The 25106-nt window shown below is 35.9% G+C and overlaps 1 protein-coding gene across 1 annotated transcript in view; it reads left to right on the top strand.

The window, feature by feature from the left end:
- Nucleotides 1–25106, top strand: part of FBXO36 (F-box protein 36) — a 30885-nt gene that overhangs the window by 4269 nt on the left and 1510 nt on the right. Inside the window, exons 2-3 of the mRNA XM_009469382.2 lie at nt 15622–15730; nt 20854–21026. Of these exons, the coding sequence (XP_009467657.1) occupies nt 15622–15730; nt 20854–21026 (282 nt within the window). The remainder of the gene's footprint in view (nt 1–15621; nt 15731–20853; nt 21027–25106) is intronic.

Raw genomic sequence — 25106 nt, 5'->3', positions numbered from 1 at the left:
GCCACATAATAGATCTTCATAGCATAAATGGGACTTGATGTGTTTCAAAGGTAGTGAGGCTTTTTTTGCCTTGCTACTTCACACAGAACAACTGCTCCAGATCATCACTTCTCTGATGGTTAGAAATGCAGTTATACAGACTAATTTACAGCTTATTTTGTGTGTGGATGTCTTTTAGCTTGAATACTGCCCTTGGGTGTAGCTATCAATGTTATATATGTGTGTATATGTGTGCGTGTGTATAAAAAATGTTATGTATATTTAATAAATATGCTCTCTTGATAGGGTTTGTTTTGTTTTTTCAGTCTCCACTTGTGAAACAGACTCTACTTCCTGGTCACTTTAGTATCTTTTCGCTGCGTTTCTTCCCATTGGAGCTTTTGTTCTTAATAACAATAAGTCTTACAACTGCCATGTGCAAAGGCATTGCTACTTCCCTGTGTCTTCTGGAAAATTCTATGTGATTTAAATTTTAGGATTGTATTTAACTTTCTCTACCAAAATCACATTAGTGACTCTTGAGCATCCTTTGAACGTTATTATTCCAATGTCTTTCTCCTCCTCTGTCAACTTTCAATTTATAACCTTTTGGTTTATGGCAGAAATTATTTCTAAATGAATGACTTTGCCATTTGTACTTTTCAATTTCTTTTTTTTTTTTTTATCCCCCCCCTCCAGGAATGCTTTGAGTTGTTATGGAGGCGAAGTTGTTGTACACATCAGGATAAACATACTAAATAGAAAAACATGCTTGGCCATAAAGTGTGGACTAGCAATCCTGCTGGAATTCATGGGAACAGTGGATAGTTTTTGTTTTGTGCGAGTGCATGTAACATTAAATAGAATGGGAATCTTTTTTTTTTTTTTTTGGTCTCAAGACTGACATCAAGGATGGCAACTTGTTTAACATGTGCCTTTCCATCTACCTTTCACTGTACGTGTTTTTTAATCACTCTTGAAATGCCAAATTAATATTTGATAAGCCAGTTATAATTTTGCCAGGTTCATCACAAACAACAATAGACATTATCTGTTTGTACAAAGGAAGCAATAAATCATATGGCTTCCAACATTAAACATAAGATGACTTGGATAGCCACACAAATAACAGTTCAAAATAAAATCTCTTATTAATTGTCTAACAGATGATAAGTACAGGTTTTGAAAAGTGCATGAGAGGAATCCATATGGTGGGGTAGTGTAGAAAAGGTTCGTCACTCACTTTGGTCAAACAAGGAATATAGACCACCTTTCCCGGCCCCCCCCCCCCCCCCCCCGAAAAAAAGTCTGGTGCTTAATCTGCTTATAGGACAGGCTGATAACTAGAAAGATAAGGCTGGTAACAAAAGAAACATAATGGGAAAATGATCCACTCAATATGTAATTAATACTAGCATCTGTCACCATTTAATGAATGCTGCACTAATCAGAGGATTTTGTCATGTTAGTAAAACGTTTAGCTACTTACCCGTAAAAGGCAGGCATCATATGTATACAAAACTAGCGTTGTTCTGTGCTGTATTCCATATATGTTCTGTGCTGTATTCCATATATGATCTGCTCATATAACAGTCAGGATAATTGAATTTTATCAAATATGTAACTGTAGAATTGTATGTTTGGTCAGAGATCAGCAACTAGGTTCTCTAACAAATATATACAGGACATTTTGATGAGCAAATAGCGTAAGTAACTAGGCAAACAGTTCTGATGACTGTTCTTGTTCTTTATCCATCATTGCTCCTATTTAGTGTTCACTTCTACATCTTCAATTAGTTTCTGATTAAATCAATGTATTCTGAGCACAGCATATTATTTTGGATACTGAGAACTACAATATTTTCTTAAAAGATCCTGTAATTAATTTTTTTAATTTCAAAAATAAAGTTGTTTTGTGGCTTTTTTGGTTGTAAGTAAAAACTCTGAACCTACAGCACTTAAATCTTGCGTTGTCAATAAAATTTCAATTTTAGGAGACACTAATAAGTGATTATTTTACTAGTTGTGGGCTGGTTGCTTTTCAGTTGTGAGTACCTTCTACTGAAACCTGCAAGGATAGTTCCTTCATTTTGAAAAATGGTACTATAAACTTAACTAAGTGTTGTCTTTGTATCTTGGGCTTGTTTTTAAGTCTTAATGATGACACTTGATGTATCAACCTATTTGATTGACAGAAGATGCCATTTGAAGTGCTTAAGCCAGATGGATTGGGGAAAAAAAAATAACAGATGTTATTATAGTAATTAAGCTGAAATTAATTTCATGTCATACGAAACAATTTTTTTCCAAGATAAGTCTGATTTTAAGTAAAGATCTGTGGCAGATGAACCTATTTCAAAGTTATACTATTTTATTTGCATTTGAAACCTGAAGGATGACATACCAGTTATTGCCTAGCTGGACCAATTTTGTTCAAGTCTCTTCTTTGACATTTCAAACAGAGAATTTGAGTTCTTAACAAACAAAAAAAGCACACAAATTTCTCTAAAGGGGGTTTAAAAAACAATTGTTTTGTTATGAGTTATTTGCATAGAGGACTTTAATTGCATAAAACGAGCAACTTTTTGTTGTTGTCTTAAACTAGAATAGTTTCAAGCATAGTTTGGTGACTTCGGGAGAAGGAAGCCATTTTGTTCCAGCTCAGAAAATGCTCTGTTATGCTGAAAAAGTGTATTTCCAAAATAATTGAAGCTTCCGTGGTAATGGTATCACACAGTATTAAGCAATTATTATCAGGAGAATGTTTGTTAAGCCTAAAATACCAGGGAAATGTCCTTTGCTTTTTTGTTGTCTCTAATTCAGATATCTAAGTAAACAGTAGAGCTGCTTGGAAAATGGAAACAGTTTCTCTGGGGAAATAATCCTGTACTGGAGAAACATGAATATTGTTGTCGGCTGTTTCTGTCCAAAGCTAAAATATATTGCTTTAGCAATGTTGTGATGTTGTATTATAGTTTGGATGGCTGATAGTATCTCTCACTTCTTCCATAATGCACCACTTCTGCATGTATGCAGTTGCTAGATCTTACCCATAAGGTTTTGGGGAAGATTTGGGAATTCTTTAGTCATGCTGCGATATTGAAGATGTAATCCAGCACAAGAACCCAACTGACATAGGAAAATTTGGACTTTTAACAACTGAAATGCAATTTGTGATGTGTTGCAGTAGCAATCTTGGTATTTCATGGCTTTCCTTATTGGTGGATCAAGGTTTCTCTGCAGAAGGCATACAGCAATAGAAATGGTAGTTTTTTGCTTCCCAAAAGACTAAATTCTCTCAGTTTTTGGGTTGTTGTTTTGTTGCGTTTTTTTCCCTTCAAGAACATTACTAAATGCTTAACCCTGTGAAACATTCATTTGTGAATTTGACATTAGAGATATAATTGATATTGAGTCCTTAAGTGGTTATTACTTGTGAAGTTCAGTTCTTTGTGAGCCTACAATAATTCAGTATTGTCATGTGGGCTTACAAAATTCCTTTTTCAACAGTGGTTGAGCTGTTATTTGAAGATGAATTGGAATATGGTCATATCAATTTCAATTAAGGCATGTTAAAGATAAAGTAATTTTAGTTAATTCTCTGTTACTATTATTTGCTATTAATCTGGTTTTCTGTATCTCTGGTAGCCTAGAGATGAATTTTTTCTTTTGTCTAGGCTGGTTTTTGTCCACTTGTAACTAGCCTTTATTATGCAGACAGCAGTGTCACACTGAATTGCAATGTTTAAGCTCCCATTTTATTTTAAGTTTTATGCATGGCTTTAATATTTGTGGCTTTCTTCAAAGGTATCATGTTCGATCTAGTTCTACCTGCCAAGAATGATTTTCAGGTCATCAAGGTGTAATAGTTTCTCAAGGTAAGCAATCACCACTCTCTTCTGCTTAATTAAGTAAATGTTTCCCACTGTACCTGAGTGTCTGTTGTTTACATGTTCATCATTGTCAGTGCTTGTTCTTCCAGAGAAAGATTTAGTTATATTCTTCACTTGCCTTACTTCAGGTAGTACAGCCCTTATCCCTGTTGCTCTCTGTCGTGCGAAACCTCAGGAGTAATTCTACTTTTGTGTTACCAAAGGTAAGTTTGTGTTCCTATCTATTGTCTTGTTTCCCTTCTTCCTGCTTCAAGTTAGGAAAATAATTATTTCTTCTTTTCTGTTGCCTTTATTAACCAAGAGCAATTTTCCTTATTTTGTTTTCCACATACACAGCAGCATTCATCATGAAGAACCATCAGATATATTTACTTGACTAGGTGTACCATATATTTATACTTTGTTCATTTATCAAAAATCAATTAAATGCACTCAGTAACGTCGTCAAGGGAGGGAAGAAGGAAAGAACAGTAGAAGGCAAAGCTAGAAAAGGATCAGGATTTTTATCTCAAGGTGTGCTAGGATATGGAAGGTCTTATCTAAAGATGCACCAGTATAATTTAAAATTTGTTTTTAAACAAACTTGATAAAGCTGGTCTAAACTGCTCTATGGATGCTTATTGTAAAGATTTACTTGATTTTGATGGGTATAAACTAAATCAATTTGTGTTAAACTGAAATAAGCCTAAATTAAACCAAAGCAAAAGTGTCTGCAGCTTTTGGATGGACTTCACTAAATTAGATTAAAATTGTGGACTGGATGCAACCAGTGTAAATGTCATTTGTTGGATGAAACCTGAATTAGACAAATTATCTGGAGAAGTGTAGTAACTAGAAGAAAGAATGCTAGTGCACAGTAAAATGATCAAAATCACTTGCCGAAAAGGGCAAAATGATATTATAGAAGCAGCAGCCTAGGAGAGTGAAGCTAGAGTTCTAAATAACATAACAAGATGATAGTGAACAACAGAGTGAAAGGATTGACAGCAGAGGGGGATTGCAGGCAAGAGAACCTGTGTAGCTGGAAAGCATCAAAAGAGCAAACAGATACTTGTGACAAAAAAATGCAGTGTAATTTTTTAATATACAGGCACATCAAATTATCATGACATCTGATAATGAAAGGATAGATTTCAGCATTCACTAAGTTGGTGCTACAGCTGATTTCTACAGTTGTTCCTTCCTCTGCAGTTTACAATGAGACTGAAACCTACAGGTAACAAGTGCTAAGTTTAATGTCATGTAGTTACAATTGGCCTGGACAAAACTAGTGTTTGAAGAAACAGAAAGAGAAAAAAACTTCTCAGAAAGCATGCTACCTGTAGTACTGAGTTGATCATTGATAGAGAAAAAGGGCATACTTTTCACCACAGGTTTTTCTGAAAACTGGAGACACAGGTAGGAATCAAGTATATCAGAATGCCTGCACAGTGTGCTGGATTCTTTAGTGTTCCTGCCATTTGATCAAGTAGAATTAAAGCTGTAAATAGACAGTAAGGGAACTTTGAAAAGCACATTGAGAGTGTTAGTCTGTTCTTAAAAAGTGTGATGAGATTTTTAGGAGCCAGCGCAATAGATGTTTCTCAAAATTTAGAGATGTCAGTGCTGAAAGTGAGGTGACCACATAAAAATATAAGAAAACAATTTTCAGCAGATATTAGATTAGACTGGTTGCAGATATATACAAATCAGGATGATAAGAAGTATCCAAGAAGGGAGAAGTTGTACGATTGAACTAAGACTTCATCTGTAATAAAAAGGATTGCCAGATATATGCACATACCTTGCTAAAGGAGATGCAGGTTCCCTAGAAAAGGGCTTTCCATTGTAACAGTGCTGTACTTTAGGACTTTTATACACATAGCAGGGGGTCTGACTGTTCTGTTGTTTGGTTTTTTCACTCTAATGAAGAAAAAAAAAAGAAAGAAAAAAAAAAAAAAGGAAGAAATTTAAAGCATAGTATAGACCTGAAATTGTAACAAGGAGACCTTGAAACTGAAGTAAGGAGGATGAGACTAAAAGAAATGGTTTCAAATGAAACCTGTCAATGTCTTACCCATCTAGAAAGGAATGTTATGTCTTGCACTTAGCTAGCATCCTTTGTTCTGTTAAATAGTGGAATAATCTCTTTGTGGCGGTCTTATCTAGGTCTGCCTGTTTAATCACGTTAATAAATGGCAAGTATCATGCTCATAATTGAAGACTCTGATCCTCAAGAGTAGTTTTTTATTCCCTCTGATAGCATTGCTTTCCCCTCAGCACATATCCCCCCTCCTTTCTGCATTGTCTCTCACTCTTTTGCTCTTGCATTGTTTCCTCTGATCTGTGTGCACAAGTCTGTATAAAGGTAGAACTTAGCCTCCAAAGCACCTGTGCTGTAAGCATCTGTGATAAAGATCTTTAGCTTTTTTTTTTCTTATTTTCTTGCCTTGTTATTTGTTTGGGTTTTTTTCCCCTGCAAGCTCTGGGAAAACCAATGAGGAAAGATACTAATATAGGAATAAACCAGATATGTATGTGAGAGGAAGGGAAGAGACCATGTCAAGGAAGCAGATTTCTTGCTCAAACATAACTACTGCATTCCCCAAAGGAAAAGACAATTATTTTTTCCAAGCTTTTTATTCCATCTTCCTCCTGTATTTTACTAAAATGTTTTTCAGATACTTTAAGTGGAAGCCTTTGGTAGTCACACACACACACACACGCACGCAGAGCTAATCCCTTAGCTGAAGTGGGTTGATGTTTCTGAGTATGAGTGAAATGGCGGAAAAAGGAACAGGTTCGTAGTTGTTACATATGAAATTTTGGAATTGTGACATTTCTTTTCTTCTCCATGCACTCAAAATATTTGTAACTCACGAAACAGTTTGCGTTGACACCAGGAAGTCATCTATCTTTCCATATGCCGTTGTCTTTACCATTGTAGTCTACTGCAGTCACTGTTTTATTTCTGTTTGCTAACTAAATTGTTGTATCTTTTCTTGCTATTAATAGTAATTTTTTTCTCCAAAACCAAAGCAGGCATAGAGGAGGGAAGTGTGTGGGCTTGCATGATGACTATCATGATCCTGAGAAGAATCTGTACAAACTCTCAAGTACACACTATTGTCCAAAATTTCAACCTGATGGTCTGAGAGAACTTTTTTTTTTCTTGTAGAACAGTTTCTTTAGCAGAGCATATTAAGTTTTGCACTTCAGACTCTTTGGTATTTCTGAACTGGACATCCCGTGGAAAGATTGAAAAATAGACTATGCCTAATAAATGCCAGAGAGACCTGTTGGGTTGTTTTGTTTTCCTCATGAGTGCACATGAGAAGGAAACTACTATCCTGTACAGATGTGATCCTATCAGTGTAGACAAAATAGTAATTTGTATAACTTCCTGTACTATAGCAAATGCAAACATAGAATTTTGTAGCAATTGTCAAGTGAAGCACGGGTGTTGTAAGCCCGACTTTAAATTTGAAAAAAAAGTAATAATTTGCCAGAAGAACAGCGAAAAGCATCCAATTTCACAGACATAACAGGCAGCAACTAGTACCTATTTGATTTCGTATTGTGCATGCCTAAAATGTGGAATGGCATCAGTGAATGAGTTTTTAGTTTAATTTCAGTTTGGTGGAAAAGAAAGGAAAAAAAAAAAGGACAAAGCAGTCATAACAATCAACTCTGTTTTCTGCTGTACTTCCACCTCTCTATATAATTAAAAACTTCAAATCACACAACCGTTCCTGAATCCATCTTTCTCCAAGACGGTAGGAAATGTTCTATTAATTGTAATAGCTATGAAATAGTTTGTGAAGTTTGTAATTAAGACCACTAGATGTTTGTTAAAGAAAACAGTTGCAATGGAAGTAGCACAGTTGGTTTGTTATGTTCTGCAAGCTATAAAAGCTAGAGAGGCATTATTACTTTCTAGATCTTTCCAAAGAAACATGCAGGTCTGCAGTTTGTACATGTGTTGTACCTTAACAGCATTATGTGACTATTCCTCGCTGTTTGAGATTTACTCTAAAAGTAATTTAAGTAGGTCTTAAGTTTGAAGCGCATTATAAATGTTCTAATTTTAACTCAAATGTATTCTATATACTTCAATAAACTGAAGAGTTTTATTACATTTGAATTTCAGTATATCAGGAAGAAGAAATAATGGTGAACTGTGAAGATGCTAATTTAATCCAGATAAGCCGGTCTTCTCTTTAAATTGCTGCTAACTTACAAGAATTACTTTTCTTATGCAAATATTAACATCTATATTTATGTACACTTGTGTTTATTGGTTACTATCTAAAACTGGAGAGTGCTGATTTTTTTTTTTTTTAATAGAAACCTGATATAAATGGCAGGAGGCACAAATATATACAATTAACAGTACTGATACTACTTCATTAGTCAGAGGACAGGTGGGACATTGTCCCTGAGTAGCCAGTCAGGAAGTAAAAGAATATTTAAGAAGTGACTGTATAGCAGCAATAAAAGCTCACCTGGTCAGTAGCCTAGCGCAGCTGGAGACTTGCTTTAACTGGTGAACGTATTAAGTCTTTCTATTGATGTAGTGTAATTAGGAGGGAGAGTGGTCTTGCTGGTTAGGTTGTTTAACTCACTGCATTTTATTCCCTTCAGTTACAACTATTTTCACAGCAATATCCATTGGGAAAAGCAGAGTTAAATATTACTGTATTGATTTACCCTTCTTAATAATGTCCTTCTACCTGTCTCATACGGTATTGTTTTTTTTCTCTGAACATCTTACAAGACTCACCAGTATGTCCATTAAAACATAATTCATTTTTTAAACTCTGTAATAGCAGAATGATCAGGTTAAGGAGATTGATCTAAAGCCACAATGTGTTACAAGGAGTCTTCTATTATTCTGTTTTTAATTGGTAAACGAACAAACTATTTAATCAGATATGAGCATTCATCACTTTCAGGATAGCACTGGTGAAGTTGTATGATGTCGAGCTAATAGTTTAGTGCAAACAGTATTTTTTGCTTTATCTAAAGTGTTTAGATAAATATTTCAGCAGTAGTTTTGGAGCATTTTGTCTTCTATTAAGCTATTCATGTTTATGATCTTAAAGCCCAATTATAAAATTAAGCTGTTTTTCTGTTGTTGCTTGGAAGGTAAAGATGGAAAATATCCATTTCAATAGCAATGAGTGATTACGACTGCTTTTCAATTCTGATGTTTATTACAGCAGCCCAAAATCTCCAAAATAAGGCAGACTTAAAAACATATATTAAGACTTTTGTTTGGTTTTTGCTTTTCAAATCTCACTCTTACATGGAATACGGAAGCTGGAAATAACTGGTTTTCTTGATGGACGGTGAATTCCTTGTGAATTCTGCTTTTTACACTCTAGGTCAAGCTAAATATCGTGAGGTAATGACAGTGTATTGTAGGCCATCCATCCTCATCCTCTGCTGGCTCTTCTCTATATTCGTATATTTACAAAGGACTGAAATAGCCAGCTGAGCATTTAACCTTATATTCATACATATTATAGAAACAGGGTTAGGCAAAAGTTTGGATTTTCGGGTAACTGTCCTCAAGCAATCTGCCAAAAAGCTCCATACAACATGATAGCAAGGCTCTGAAAAAATCAAGTAGTAGGCCGCAAAAGAGAAACCTCAATGTTCGCAGATTGAGATGCTGATGGAATTTCATAAAAGTAGCAGAAGATGCCTCTCTGATTGCAGGGCTTAGGGCCTGCTACAAAAAAAAACTTACTGCAAGCAATGGATATGAAAGAGCTTCTTAATTTTTGCAAGATTTTTGTGTAGCCATCACTAACTAACGTGAGAGTGACTGCCATTTTCGTTTGTATAGAGATAGTGAGGAAATTACTAGGAAAAAAGTTGCTATGTAACTGTGCCAAGATCATGGTATGAATATTTGGTAATATTTGTTAAATGTCATCTCTGTAACCGTCACTTTCTTCAACTGTTTCACAACATCTTGTGAGATACCTGTATGTTGCTTGTTATGCTGTATGAAGGTACAGTGGGAATATTTATTTAAAGAAAGGATATCTTTTCATTGCCAAGAATCTAACTGGTTTTGGAGGCAGGAGAAAAAAGGAGACTTAACAGATCTTCAGTTCCATGAGATCTGCATTCTTGCTTTGAAGGTAATCACAATATGCTGTTAGTAAACTTACATGAAACAATTGCCCATGTGTGTTACCGTTCTTCAACAGTTATAGCATTTGCTTTAGCTGCATCGATGTCAATGCATAAGGATAGCCTCGCTCTAGCTCTTTATAAAGTTATTTAACATTTTATTTTAGTTCTTTTGCAAATACCTGTGCATTCTTGGTGCTACTTGGTCCCGTAGTTTAGGTATAATACATAGTTGCCTCTTCTTGGTGAAAAATGAGTAAAATTTTAAGGTACCTATTTTGTATTTTTTAAAGTGACCTAGAAGCCTAAGCTTCATTCACATGCAAAATGAGCATAGCTCTGTCTGAGCCTAAAGGTTTCTGTTGTCCTATTCAAATTTTCCTTTATTACGTATGCAGTCAAAGCTGGAGTGTGGATGTAGCTGCAACTGTGTGAAAAACTTTACAGTACTGTAGTATCAGCTTCCCAATTAGATGCAGCTATGTTAGAATAAGAGTAGAAAAAAACTATGACAGGAGGAATGCTTTTTCATAGGTAAAATTGCATCTACACTAACAGGGACTAGAAAGATGAAGGAAGGAGGTAAGCTGGTAGTTTTCTCTGTGCTAATTAATTTCAGAATTTTAAAAAAAATTATGTATCTAGTGAAGGCGTTTGACTTCTTCATGGCTTGGAAATTGAGCTTAGGTTTACAGACTCTTAGGCAATAGATTAGGTGATACTGGCTTCAAGCAATCAATTAACTGAAAGATACTTAGGTATCAGATCATAGCTTTAGAAACATCTATCTTATAGTTACCTCCTTGAAGATGTTTCAGTAATGCTGATATTTATTCCACTTTTATTTTGTAAAGATTTATGTGAGGGTGAAATGGGTGATTTCTATACTGAGGTGCGTGAAAATGAAATGCTTTAAAAAATAGATTTATTTGAAATTGTAGCAAAAATGCAACAATATTCTGCAAGAGAAAATGAGATAAAAGGAGGGACAGAAGCATTTGAATACTCTAATTTTGAAATCAAATAGTAAGGCAACATAAATTTTTATAGTCTCTTTCAGTCCACAAAACCCAGCCAAAAGCAGAGATTTATTTTTTTAAATCTGGAAAAGTAATAAAATATGGATAAAACAGCCTGGGAGAAGGGATTTAGCAGAGGTAAAGTCACTAAGACTAACTGAAAATGTGACTGCTTTTTTCAGTAGAAGACACAACAGCTCCTTCACTGCACAGGAAAATGAGAGCTTGGACTGCAGTGACAAATCCAAGGCCAAAAAGAAAGACTGGGGATTTAGGCCATTCACCTGGGACAGATGAAAATATTTGAATCTAGATCTCCTAAATCTCAGCAAGTACTATTTTGTAGATTCTGAAGTCACTTTCCTCCTCCAATGAATGTTTAAGTATTTAAAGTAGAACAACTTAAGAGAAAAATAGGGAAAATTAATCTCCAAATAACCTGTCATCTGAGAAATTATATTTTGAGTTACTAGTTTTAAGCAAAGCAGAAAGCTGAGTCTGGAGAAGTTTGAAATGCTAAAAATGCATATTGGAGAAGGAAACAGTTTCTCATATGTGCCTTTATAACAGGGCTTCACAATTCACACCGTCTTTCTTCAGCTTCCCCCAGAGGTTTCTCATTATACAGTACGAGTCTGTCATGTCAGACTTGTCTCTAGTTCTATAATTTCCGAAATAGATTAAATGAAGGGAAGCTTGAGCCCAGCATCCTTAAAAGATGGCTCACCATATGACAAACTTCAAATATTTTCTTCATACAATGTAAATAGTACTATGCTTCTGGTGATCTACAGTCCAGATTAATTTTGACAATAGATACTTCCTAAATAATTTATTTTTTGCTAATTTTCACTTAAATATTTTAGGTTTTTTATTTGTTTAAAAAACTGCTATGACTTTTTATCCAAAGCCTTGTCTGGTTGCTGCTCTTTAGATTTGGTTCTGCTCATCTTTTCCTCTTCTCTCTCTTTTCCTGAAGAAATGCCAATGGAGTAAGCAATGTGGTAGTGAATTGCTTTAACACTTGCACCTCTAAATAACATCGAGAATGAAATGTGTCCATGATAACCAGGATGCACTTATAATACTTTCCATTCTTCATCTTTTTAATCTATGCAAAAAGTATAGGTATTACAAAATCTGTGCAATATTTTTCTTTGAAATAACCATGGGCTAACAAATTACCAAGGTAACTGTAGTTTGTCCTGGGTATTTGTACATAAGGAAGTTTTTAATTGGAATAGTGCTATTGACAGTTTGTTTCACTGTAAATCAAAGAATAATGTTTAGAAAATACACAGTGGTGTTTAATGTAATTACTTGAATATTTTACTTTTCCTGTGCCTCTGCGTGTTGGCCTGATCTTCCCATTCTGGCATGTAGTTCTGTTGCAGTGTGCTTCCTAGTACAACAATTAAGAAGAGGAAAGATTATTGAAATATGTATTTCTGTAATTTTTTTTAAAGTTTTGGCATGTTTCAGTTATTAAAATTTGGAATTTATAATTGTACAACAATACTACAAAAAGTAAATTTTTATAACCATGTTAAAACATCTGCTGTAATTGCTTTAAAAATAGGACAGAGGTATTTCATTTGTAGAGTATTGACTTAGTGTTCCATTTTAGGGTTGGTTGGATTGTATAAAGATAAAATCTTGCTCAAGAGTCTATATACACACATATGCACACTCTAGTGTTTGGATTAAATATGTTCTTGTACACCTGTGAATACATAAACTTACATTATAGATAAATACACTCATACCCACAAAAGAGTAAACAAAAAATATATAGAATACTTACTGTGAGTAGTTCATCTTGCTTATACCAGTGCAGAATTTGGGTGAGCATCTGCTATCTGTATACGCTTAATTTTATTGTATTGTATATCCCAGACTGAAAAGTATTTATTAATTTATGTTATAACAGATCCCAACACATTGTAATCTGTTGTGCAACATAGTTCTGCTTTTTTAAGAATTAGACTTCTAAATTTGTGTATAGTTAAATCTATAAGGCTATACAGAAAATTAATCTGAAGAATGTTGTTAAGTATTAAAGTTCAAAAGTTGAAAAGCAACAGTCATCGTTAATAATTTTTGGTAAGTGGTTTTGGGGGCAGGTGGCTATTTTCTTTTTCAGTTACACTTGGCATTTCCGTGCTGAGAAATTTTTGTTGTTGTTCTTGTTTTTTCTCAAGAAACGTCACTTCCAACAGTAACATGAAAAGGCCGAGAGAAAGCATATTAACCAGGATTCTTTTCTCCTTTAACAACAAATTTTTTTCCCCCTATAGTATACTGTATTCTTGCATGCCATTTTGAAGGATATGCAAGCTGAGGAACATGTAGAAAGATGTCTTTTCTTCATTTGCATATCAGTTTTGTTCTGACCTTATTCTCACCTCATGTTTTCCACAAATAAGAATGGAAGTAGCCTTACATGCTGATTCTCCCTACGTTGCTAGACATAAAAAGAGCTTTTGGAAGTACAGTACAGTACAGTACAGCATTCACTGTCCTATTATCCCCACGGTGGGCTACAAACGGACTAGCTCTAAAGCCTTCCCAGGTAGTAAGATCATCACTGAAACAGAACGACAAGTGGTTTATAATCTCCTTTGCATTGAATCCTGATATTACCACTAGTATATCAAGTGGTGTTATTTTAGCAATGTGGTGGTCTGTACTGTGCATGTACATTAGAGAAATGTTAACTCTGCTCTTATAAAATGTTTCAGTGGTGTAATTTATTTTTCATATATTAAATTCTAGAACGCAGATTGGATGAATTGGGTTTTTTCCCTTCGAAGAGGCAACTGTTTCACTGCAAAGGAATAAAGATTGTGTCGTTGTAAAATAGGATGAACTTAAGCAACTGAGTAGGATGTTTTTTCTTTTATTCACATAATAAGGATTATTTTAGAGTGTTGCAGAAATGGCTGAGAGTTAATCAAAGCTATTTTGTATGTATGCTATCAGAAATATGGTTTAGTAATTCCAATTACCCCTGTAATGATATATTGGCCACAATAAATATCAAAATGATAAATTTTAGCTGGCTATATTTGACATTCAAATGTAGATGTTAAGTCTTTACTCAAACTTATTTACTATTATTGTATATAAGATATCAACAGGATACAAACAAGACTTGAAAAATATAGAAGTGATTGGTGTGGGCCTGCCGTGGCAGATTGGCTGCAGTCTGAGCTTTAATTTGAAAATTAATGATGGAAGTGAATGCAACTCATTGGGAGTTACAAATACTTCGTCCTTCTCAACTTTAAAATCTACATTTTGACACTGAAATACCAGAGAGATCTAAAGTTAAATTTCATGTTGAGAGATGTAAACCACTGTTGTCAGATCTAAGATTTTTAATAGGAAATTTAACTCTGTGTTGTTCAGTCAGTATAGGTGAGTAGTCTTCTGTGGCTTATTGACAGTTAATGCAAGGCTTGCTTTTAATTTTCCTTTTCTATATGCCAGTGAAAAGACAAGACTCTATGGAGTGTATTTTTTAGATACATGTGTGTGTGTGTTTATAAATTTATATCCCACTAATATTCTCATTTGTCAATTTTATCACTCAGTGTGCCAGGAATCCACCTGTACATATAATAATGTAAAATCCTCAATTTTCTCAATGAAATGGAAGGAAATAAAACATTAATATTAGTAAAATTATAAGATTTTTTTTTTTTTTAACCTTGCCTACAACAGCAACTGAATCCTGCTTTGGCTTGGAGTGTGATCTTTGCTAACAACTCGTGTGAAGGAAGAGACATGATTATGACTTTCTTCTCCTGTAGACCCAGCTGTGACAGCAGCAAAACAAAAGTCAATATTAAAAGCTGACACGCTGTTCAAGCACATATGTAATGTTTTAAGAGAACTCTGGGAAGATTACTGATAGCCAGGGCTACTTGTACTTCATCATTCCATAGCTACATAATTCACTATTCAAATTAATCTTTTGTCTCAGTTGCATGCTTTGTAACGCAGGCTTTCTTTTCTTGTCCTGACTCTGAATATGTGAGCTGAATGTGTACTTCTGAAGAGCTTTTTCCAGAGTTTTCAGACAGTCTAAGTGCTGAGCTTTGAACTGTCCTATTAGTTTCAATTTTAACAAGAAGTTAAAATGACAGTTTAACTTCTAATACTGCCACTTTCGAATGCCTGAGCAGTTGAATGGCTATTTCTACTTAACCACATAATGTAATGCCTGATGAATTGTGCTTCTGCGACTAAATGAAAAAAAAAAAGAGAACGTTTATAGTTTTGCAAGTTGAGATTTCATTAAACGTGTTTTAATTTCTATGAACAATTTGCATGCAGGGGTTGGGAACATTTTCTTTGTATGTAAAAACATTTCACACTTGTCTAGGTGCATTATGGGATGTTTACTGTCCTTTGAAGCATGTTGTAGGGCTGCTGGTAATGTAACCGTGGTCTGATCTCTTATGATAACTTTGTTTTGGGAATGCAGTAATATTTACATAACAGGAGTCCTGAATCTTAGCAATGTATTTATCTCTTGGTACTTGATATTAATGTTATCTTCCTTTTTTATTTTGCTTTTTCTTCTTCCACAATTGTAGGTAATTTTCAGGTGGTGGAAAATCTCACTTAGGAATGAACTTCGTGAATCAAGACCTGGAGAAATTAAAGAATCCCAGGAGGATTTTTTGGATGATTCATCTCTTCATAGTAAGATGACAATAATAATTACAAATTTTCTGTGGCATGTAATGGAATAATCTAGCAATATTGATCTGCAGTAACTTTCATGAAAGATGTGATTGCTTTGGCTAACAGGCTTTTTTGTATTAATTTATTAATATAAATTAATGTATGAATACTGGAAAAACAAAAAGGCATGACAGTAAATGTTAATATAGGATAAATCTCAGGAACGTTGATAGTTTCATTATAAGACAATGACAGAGGTATTAACAACAAAAATAGGCCAGAAAGCAATATTTTTATTGCTAATGACTCAGTCCTTATAATGCTCTGTGCCAGCACATTTGTTTTTATGGCCATGTCGTGAGCCACCTGGATTCCCAATCTGATTTAACATAAGTAACACCAAGAGCAACATGTACTTGGGATTATGCAAGTGCAACATGACTTTAGGAGCATACAGCCAGAAAAAGAAAGGCAGTGGGGACACCACTAAATAAGCCTCAAAATGTAGATTTATAGAGTTGTTTTCCAGCCTGTTCCTGATAGACTGAGGACATCTGAAATAATTACGCTTTTTTGCAAACTTCTGTGGCACTATGTGTGCCAAGTAGTTATTGCTCTGCATCTTTTTATAATCTTGGTTCTCAGTAATGGATTAGATTTAAGAGATGTCATGTCACAAGATATGGTTGGTCATGGCTCACAGAGGAAACAGTCTCCTGGAAATATTAAGCCAAAGACACATTAATTCAGTAACTGCAGCAAATAGCTGAGGTCTGAGCTATGAGCTGGTCTGAAAATGGAGAACTTCATAACTGCACCTGCTGAGACTGGATTGAGATCTGGGCCTTTCGTAGCCCCAGACACTAGGTAGCACTCAAACACCTTGCATTAGTGAGATTTTTTTTTTTAAATAAGCTGCTCTTGTATTCAGATTATGTACAGACATAAAAAAATTTAGTTACAGATGTGACTTCATATTTATCCTATTTTTATGATGAACTCAAAAGATGTCATTTCCAAAGGAAGTCCTGTTTTCCTCATCAACAGCTTTAGTAGACATCATCTTATTTACACCTAGGCAGAGGAGGTCTGCTTTCCAAAGAAGTATGTGAACCTCAGGTGACAGGGGAGAGGGCAAAACTTTCCTCAAGAGAATATACCTGTTTTCAAGAGTAAACTTGAGTGTATCTTCATTTAGGGTCTGAAATAAGATCAACACATGTTTCCTATTCTTTGCTTATTAAAATCTAACACTTCCTACAGCACAATCAAGAGAGTTTTAGCCCTGGTGAGTTCACATGGCCTGCATTTCTGTGTTTAGGTTTGTGTTTCTGATCCCCATTATAACTTTCGCAACTGACCAATTTCAAGTGAATTTGACTGAAATAATAACACTTCCTTAGGCAGCTGGGTAGGGAGACTGCAGGTGACTGCTGTTAGTGCTCCATTGGTGGAAGGACTGCACATGCTGAGCTCAAGTGACTGGATATATGTACAAACCATGGAAAAAGTTTCAATCAGCACTCACAGTCTGTAACAAAACAGATCTTTAATTCCAGTTATTACTACTTGTTTTGACTAGAAGGGGAATGAATGTATCAGGAACCAATAGAAAATGGACTGCCTGTTGAATTTGGCTACTGGTCAGGGCGTCTTTAAATATACTATGCTTTTTTGCAGTAGGTGTTTACAATCGCTCCATTAGTTGAGGCAAAGAGTTGCACCACATTTTAATTTTACAAAATTGATCATCAGTTTTTATAAACTTGAGCTTTCAAAGAAGTAGTCGTCTAAACTTTTTTTGCCAAGAATTACATAGAATTTAGAGCTGAATTTTTAGCAATGGGTTTTAGTGGTTTTATTTTCAAAATTGTATTTTAATTTATTTTTTTATTTACCTCATAAAAGTAGATTTTATATCTGAATACATATTGCTGAGGATTTTAGCTTAGTTTTGCCATCATTGCTTATACTGTAAGATTTTCCTGTGGCATTTGATATTAATATAATGTCACAATAAAACATCTGTTTTACATTACCTGGGTACGATGATTCACGTAGTTAAATTATTGTTAATGTGCAGTTTTCTACTGTTATCCTGTGTGTTTTCAGTAGGTTACAAATAAGGTCTGCCTGCTTTTTCTTGAAAAGTGTTATTGGTGGTTCAGAGCTTTCCTATCCCATAGGAAGTATTGAAAGCCACAGTCGCCATTCTTTCCTAACATTTAGTCATTTCTTCCTCCTTCTAAAATTATCTTTAAAATCATACATGGGGTTTTCCCTCTGGTTTTTAGTAAAATTTTAATATAAAAGTGTTTTGTTTTCAGAAAAATGCTAATATAAATAGAAGTATTACAAATATGAATTACTATGTTTGTGAGAAGTTGTATTGTTCTATTGATACTATTTCTGTCCATGGCTTTTGCTGTTCCACACAATCAGATGTTTTTACACCTCCTTCTCACCTTCTGTTAAGAGGAGCTTTGCTGCTGTTCTCCTAAGTATTCTTTTTTTTTTCCATAATTCTCCACAAATATATATACTGGAATAATATTCTAGTTATCGTTATTGATTTTTTTTGCCAAATGAGGGTTCAAATAAAAGACTCCTCACCAGACCCGTGGGTTGCTGCTAAATATTTGGTACACCCCTACCAGCAAAATGTTTATCTGTTGTTAAGTATTAGTGTTTCCTGTTGTTATCTCCTAGTTCTCATTCCCAAGATTTTATCTGTTCTCACATGGTTGGAGATTTTTAGAGAAAATTTGGGTTGGTTTTTTTTTTTAAAAAAAAAAAAGATAAAGGTGCTTAAATTATTTCTAATGGGTATAGGAAGAATAGTCCCGCTGTCCCCCTGCAAATGAAACATTTTATCAATATCCCATACAGGCATTTGAAGCATCCAATAGAAAACTGAAGAGGTAAACATTTTCTAATAAACATTAACATTTTAGTAAATTTATATTAACTACCATACAGCTGTAAACATCCATGTTTGTTTTGAAATGTTTTCTTTTCTTTTTGGACAGTGAAGTAAAGTATCCTTAGTTTCTTTTCATAATCTCGATAGAGCCAAGAGGGAAAAGCAAGATTTTGTATATGGCTAGATTTTCATTATGGTTCTGCAAAGATGGAAAATTAATTGATGAGAGTGTAGGACAAGAGAAGAGAGGTCTGTTTACATTTTTGGATGAGTGAACAAATAGTACAAGTCATCAAGTAGTATCCAGGACTCATAGGATGAAAATCTCGCAGAAAACCTGACATTCAATATACTTTCACAGTTAGTTCATCATTAGCTGCAGATGCATTTATAAAGCAAGATAAATAGAGCGAAACATATTTTAAAATAGCCAAACCAGATCACATTATTATTTCTAGAAATAAATAATTAAAAAAAAAAAACCCAAGCAAATATTCATGTGGTAGCCTGCTTAATCATTCAGCCTGAAGTAGATGCACACTACAAACATTATCATCGTCTTTCCTAGTATGCGAAGATTTGGATCATTCTTACATATCAGCTTGAATTAGATCAGCCAGACAATTTTTAGTTGACTGTGTAGATCATTTTTGAACTTGCATAAGGAATTTGAGGAAAATTACCAACTATATAGAACTGAAATGCTTGGAAAGCAAAAAAGCAAATGAGAACCAACAGCAAACTGTTTGTGCTTGCAGGATGATATAGCAATAGAAAAGAAGGCTTGAACAGTATTGGGCCATCTACCCAAAGACATGAAGGAACATATGGTGATAGCTTCCTGCTACATAGTTACCTTAGGATATTTGGAACAAAAGAGAAGAAAGAAGTCTTAATATCTTAACAGCGAAATCTTGTCATTTGGGAAACTCTTTCAAATGTATTCACATCATAAGCTTGAGTTTTGTAACTAATCTTTCGAAGTATTTTAGAAGGAAAACTGCTGCTTCAAAATTGGATGCACTTACTGCCTATAGTCAGTATAGTTTCAACTTCCATGATTCTGGTTCTATCTCTTTTTATGACTTTAACATACATGAGAAGATAGACTCGAGTTGCTTAAAAAAAAAAAAATCCCCAAACAACAACAACAAAACCCACTTTGGATGCCTTAGAATAATTTCATAATACAAAAAATAGTAATTCTGCTTTAAATTTAAATTTTGATCCCTGTGTCACTGTACAAAAAGGAGAGGGGGGGGGAAAAAAAAACCTTTTACATCTTTTACATCCTGTACATCTGGATGACTGCATTGATGTCGTCAGATCTTAGGAAAGAACATGCAGCTCCAAAATTTACCACTGATCGTTCATCAGAAGTGTAGCAAATTGAATTCAGGATCCTGTTTTATAATGAACTAGTATTTTTATTAAAGTCATTTGATAAAATAGTAAATGATCTGAAGAAAGTGTTAAATTCAAAAGGCCAAGTTCCAAGTTGGACACTGAAGCAGGAATAATTGACTGCATGAATGCAGGATGGGAAGCACCTCACCAAGTAGTAGATCTATAGAAAAATAATTTGTCATTGGACTGGATCACAAAGTGAATGAGTCAAAAAATGTCATGTCACTGTAGAAGTAACTGTCTTCAATTTCATTTTAGTGGTTTAACTATACCTACATAAGATAAGAAGCAGAACTACAGGAACTCTTAATATTAGAGCATCATTATTTTCCCCAAAGTGTACAACTGAAGTACTTTTTTCAGTTGTTCCACTAACCCTCTCCTGAGTAAATAGCACAGTCTTTATGTAAATAAATATATATGTATGTGGAAAAGTGGATAAAATGGATCTGGATAAGTTTCAGTTCAGCTTTGCTGCTGTTTTAATGTTCCTCAGCTGAGACACGAGTTTGCTGTATACTAGACAATGTACAGTTTTTTAACTAAAGCCTTGTTTTACTGCTCAGGCTCCCTGGGTGTCACTAGCAACTCTTAAGATGAACTGAAATAGTATAAATTACTAATTTTCAATGTAAGATATAATATGTTGTTTTCTCTAGAAAACATCCAAAAAAATTGAGCTGACTTTTCTGATATATTTTTTTTTCAGATGTATGTGAATAATGCGGGATTATTTGGGAAGAAATTTCAGGCTTTTACAAATCTGTTGTCTCTTGGGTTTCTTTTGTTTTTTTGGTTTTTTTTATCACAGTTCAGATTGCTATAGTGTTTGGTGCCAAAGTTCTGGAACATGTCCTCAGCCTGTGCCGAGGTAACTACGACTTCCTGGAACGGCTTCCCGTCCCATTGCTCCTGTACATCATTTCCTTTCTGGAGCTTGAAGATATTGCCAGGCTTTCTCAAGTTTCACGCAGATTTGAAATGGTAAAAAAAAAAAAAAAAAAAAGAATTATTTTAAAATTGTTAGCTTTGCTGTGCAGCATGTTGGTTTTGATTCATCTCACATTTAATGTAAACATCAGTCTGTCTGCTTTACTTCAAGTCTGAGACAATAAATTAATCGTCTGTATTCAGTCAACTGAATGGGTGCAATAAAAATGAGATCTTAGAAAGGCTGTTAGAGAGACTGTGCTTATCCTGCAAACTGTTGTTGCATATAATAAACACAATGATCCAGATAATTCCATTGTAACCCATGGTTGGGTGTTATGCACTACTTCCAGGACTAAGTATTTGAAAGGTAAAACCTATGCTTCGTATTATGACTTGTATTATTGTAATGTCTAGAAACTTCAGCCACGGACCAGGATCCCCTTATGCTAGACTCATTAACAAACAAAAAATCATTGCCATTCCTAGAGAGCTTACATTTTAAGTCTTTGACAAAAGACAGGAGCACAAGGAGAGAGGGTTTTTTTCAATATTTTTGTAGACCTTGGAGCAAGGAACTGTAAGAAATGGAGGAGGAGAAGGAGATGACATTGTGCTTGCTTGCTAGGAAGCTCTTTCCAACTATCAGGGAAGTATGGGAAATAGTATGAACATGTTGAATTGAAACTTTAAAGAGTGAATAACAGAAGCTGCCACTATTGGCATTATATGAGCTAAGGGTAGCCTCTCAGCGATGAATGAGGGGTAACAAATAGGGAAGGATAGCCTGGAAGTCCGAGGAGAATAAGGGCAAATCTGTTGGTGCAAAAAGAGAAAAGTCATAGGATACCTGAGGCTGTGTTGGAAAGGCTCTTGAGAGGTCATCTATTCCAGCTTCCCGCTCTGCGCAGGGGCAGGTTACTGGAGGGACAGAACGGTTATGTTCAGAGCTGTGATCTAGGAAGCTTATTTTTGTGGGTCTGAATACCTCAAAATTGCATTTTCTATCCCAGTCAGAGCCTGAGAAAAGGCTGCTGCAGTAACTCAGGTAGGGTGAGAAAAGGGTTTTAGCTTATGAAAAATAGGAAGAGGAGCATATTATAGAGAAAAATAACTTGATTCTTATCCCCAGGGGTGCCGTAGGAGCCTAGAATGAAGGCTGTCAAGTTATGGGTTTTACAGGAAAGTAATGGTGAGACCTTAGGAAGAAGATAAAAACAGGTTTAGTCATCTTGAGTCTGATGTGACAGCTAGGTACTCTCTGAAAGACTTGAGAGAGACAGATTAACCTTTTAGTTTGGAGAACAGGACGCGTCTCTGGTACAGAGTACATCTCCAAATTGTATCAGGATGAGATTGCTCACAGGATTTGTACTATTTTGAGGCTATGTGGCCCAAGATTTCCAGAAAAGTTCTGTGGAAGACTGCTGACAGTTCAAGAGGACATGGCTGTACTGCTGTCCCTGTGGTGTGGCTACAAAGACATTACAGACGCTTTAGCGAGAGTGAGTTCAAGTGAGCACAAGAAATAGGAGATGGTACAAAGAAAGCACAGGAGAAAATGGCAAGGTAGCAAAATAGAGCATGTCATGAATTTAGAGATGAAGGGCAAATGGAAGCAGATAAGCTTGCTGAGTTCTGGGCTTTGTTTCAGTTTGAAGATAAAGCAGTTGATGTTGTGACTGGGAAACAATTGCTAGAGGATGAGCGAATAAAAACAACTACAGGAGAGGAAGAGAATGGATAGAAGGGAGGTCAGGAAATTATTTATTAGTATATTTGGAATCCATCTGTCATTTGCAGAGTGTGAGTGGAGTAGGATGAGGTACTATGGAGGGCAGTAAACTTTTCATTAGCTCAACACAAAGCATTGGATATTCTGGAATTTAAGAAAATCCTAGAAGGTATTAAGTTGCATAACAATAAAGATAAGATTTTGGCACAATGAGATAACCTATTATAACTAGTGATGCCATGCTCTCTTTCTCTCATTTCAGCAGTACTTTTAAGGAATTAAAAATTTGCCCCAATACTATGAGTTTTCATTTCCAGACTAATTTACGTGTAGGCTGGAATGCTGCTCTCTGTGGAATTATAAAATAGCATATTCAGATTTTCAAATAGGGAAAAATAGAACAGTCTCTGCACTCAGGAGTGAAAAGCGGCATGTGAAATGCTCCGTATGTCCATCCCGTGCAATGCATCCTCGTAGGCTGAACTAAACAGGTACCTTTATTTGTTACCCAAAGCATGGCATTTCTCTGACTCTGTCGTTCTGAGCGTAAATCCTGCTCTCCAGAGTATTCAGGTGCTTTCAGTATGCGTTTCAAAGTATTTTAGATTTTCGCTAGGGACTATTTTTAAGTATTGTAAAAGAAGCTCCATCTCAAAAGAAACAATGTACAGAAGTCCTACTGTGGCCGCCACCCTTGGAGCGCTGTGGGAGTTTCCCAAATACTCTTTCAGCAGACTTCGATACTGTGCTGCCTCCCAGCACAAGCTCAGGATGGGATTCGTTTGTTTTGTACAAGGTCTTTCGATAGCCAAAAAAACAGGCAAAATTAAACTGCAGAGAGCAAAATAGCGCTGCCTGGGAGCTGGAGGAGCTGCTCCCGCCAGAGGGAGCCCGGTCCCGGGGCGGAGGCAGCCCGGTCCCCGGGGCGGAGGCAGCCCGGTCCCGGGGCAGAGGGAGCCCGGTCCCGGGGCGGGGGCAGCCCGGTCCCGGGGCAGAGGGAGCCCGGTCCCGGGGCGGAGGCAGCCCGGTCCCGGGGCGGGGGCAGCCCGGTCCCGGGGCGCAGGGAGTCCGGTCCCGGGGCGGGGGCAGCAGGCGCTGCATCCTCGGGGACGGGAGGGAAGGTCTGGATGTTGTTACGCCGTTGGGAAGCCACTGGCACGGAAAGCAAGCCACGATAATGACAGCGGTTATCTTTTTTCTTTCTGTATTTTTTTTTAATAGAACACTGTATTTGGAAATACAAATATATGATACTACAAACCAGTCTCCGCTATTTTTAACTTAACGGTGTCCATTTTTCATAGGAACAGCAGAATGGTTAGAGACAGAGAGCAAGCAGAAATCTAAAGAAAACCTTAAAAATGCATATATTTTCATTTCAGAACTTCTGCAGCAATTTTTGCCCAATAATCCCTGCTTTTCCTTTGCTAAAATATGCGAGCATGCGTGTGCCTGCAGTATGACCGCTCTCACAATTCAAGAACAGAAACAGGACCACACATACTCTGACACAGCTGGGCTGTAGTCAGTGAATTAAATACTGTAAGGTATCCAGCTACATCAGCAGTTTGTAACAGACGTTATTCCAGGACTTTTGCTTTTCTATTTCTGTTGCTACTTGTGACAGACGCACCAGCCACTTGGATTGGAGCGATCTAGTACAGCTCCACTTCGGTCCCTGCAATGACACGTTTAGAAAAGCGGAGCGTTTGGAAGAAGAATCAATGTTACTGTGCTCCGGTATAACTTCCAGTGGGCAGATAATAGACACTGACACCGACTATCTTCCTAATTCTTTTTTGTGGTGATTCTGTCATCTAACAAATTACACATTTTTTTTTCCTGTTTATAATATAATATTTCCACCCAATTCTGTTTATGGAGTCATTCTGAAAGAGGGAAGCATCTCCTGAGAAACAGGCTTAATCCCTGCAGTGCTTCTGAAAGCTTCCCAAAATTGTATTTCTGTTGTAAGGCCAAAGGCAATTTGCTTCTTTTACTTACCTTGAAAACAGATTAGTATTTGTGACGTGATTTCTACATCCTGACAAGTTCTTTGGCAGAATCTTACACAGCTTCATTGATTTCAGTGCAGCTGTATGAATTACATACCGGGAAAGTATGTGGCGTGACAGCTGCTACGAGTGTGGCAGGAAGGCCTCTGGTATCATACCAAATGAAACTCCTCAAATTTTTCACAGAAGAACACGCAGTATCTTGCGTTGGCGACACTGGGCAAAACTTCCACTGATGTATTGTGTGTTTTAACTAATACTGCGTCTTTCAAGATAGGTGGGCAGCTTGCGCTGCAAGTGACCTTCATACAAGGCATCTGTGTTGTCTAAACACATTTTGTGTAGTAAAATAACCAGCAATGAATAAGCCAAATTACGATTTTA

The sequence above is a fragment of the Nipponia nippon genome, unplaced genomic scaffold (genome assembly GCF_047370975.1).
Source record: "Nipponia nippon isolate SJK-2023a ecotype South Korea unplaced genomic scaffold, ASM4737097v1 scaffold_7, whole genome shotgun sequence".
Lineage (NCBI taxonomy): Eukaryota > Metazoa > Chordata > Aves > Pelecaniformes > Threskiornithidae > Nipponia > Nipponia nippon.
This window is presented reverse-complemented; position numbering and strand designations above follow the sequence as displayed.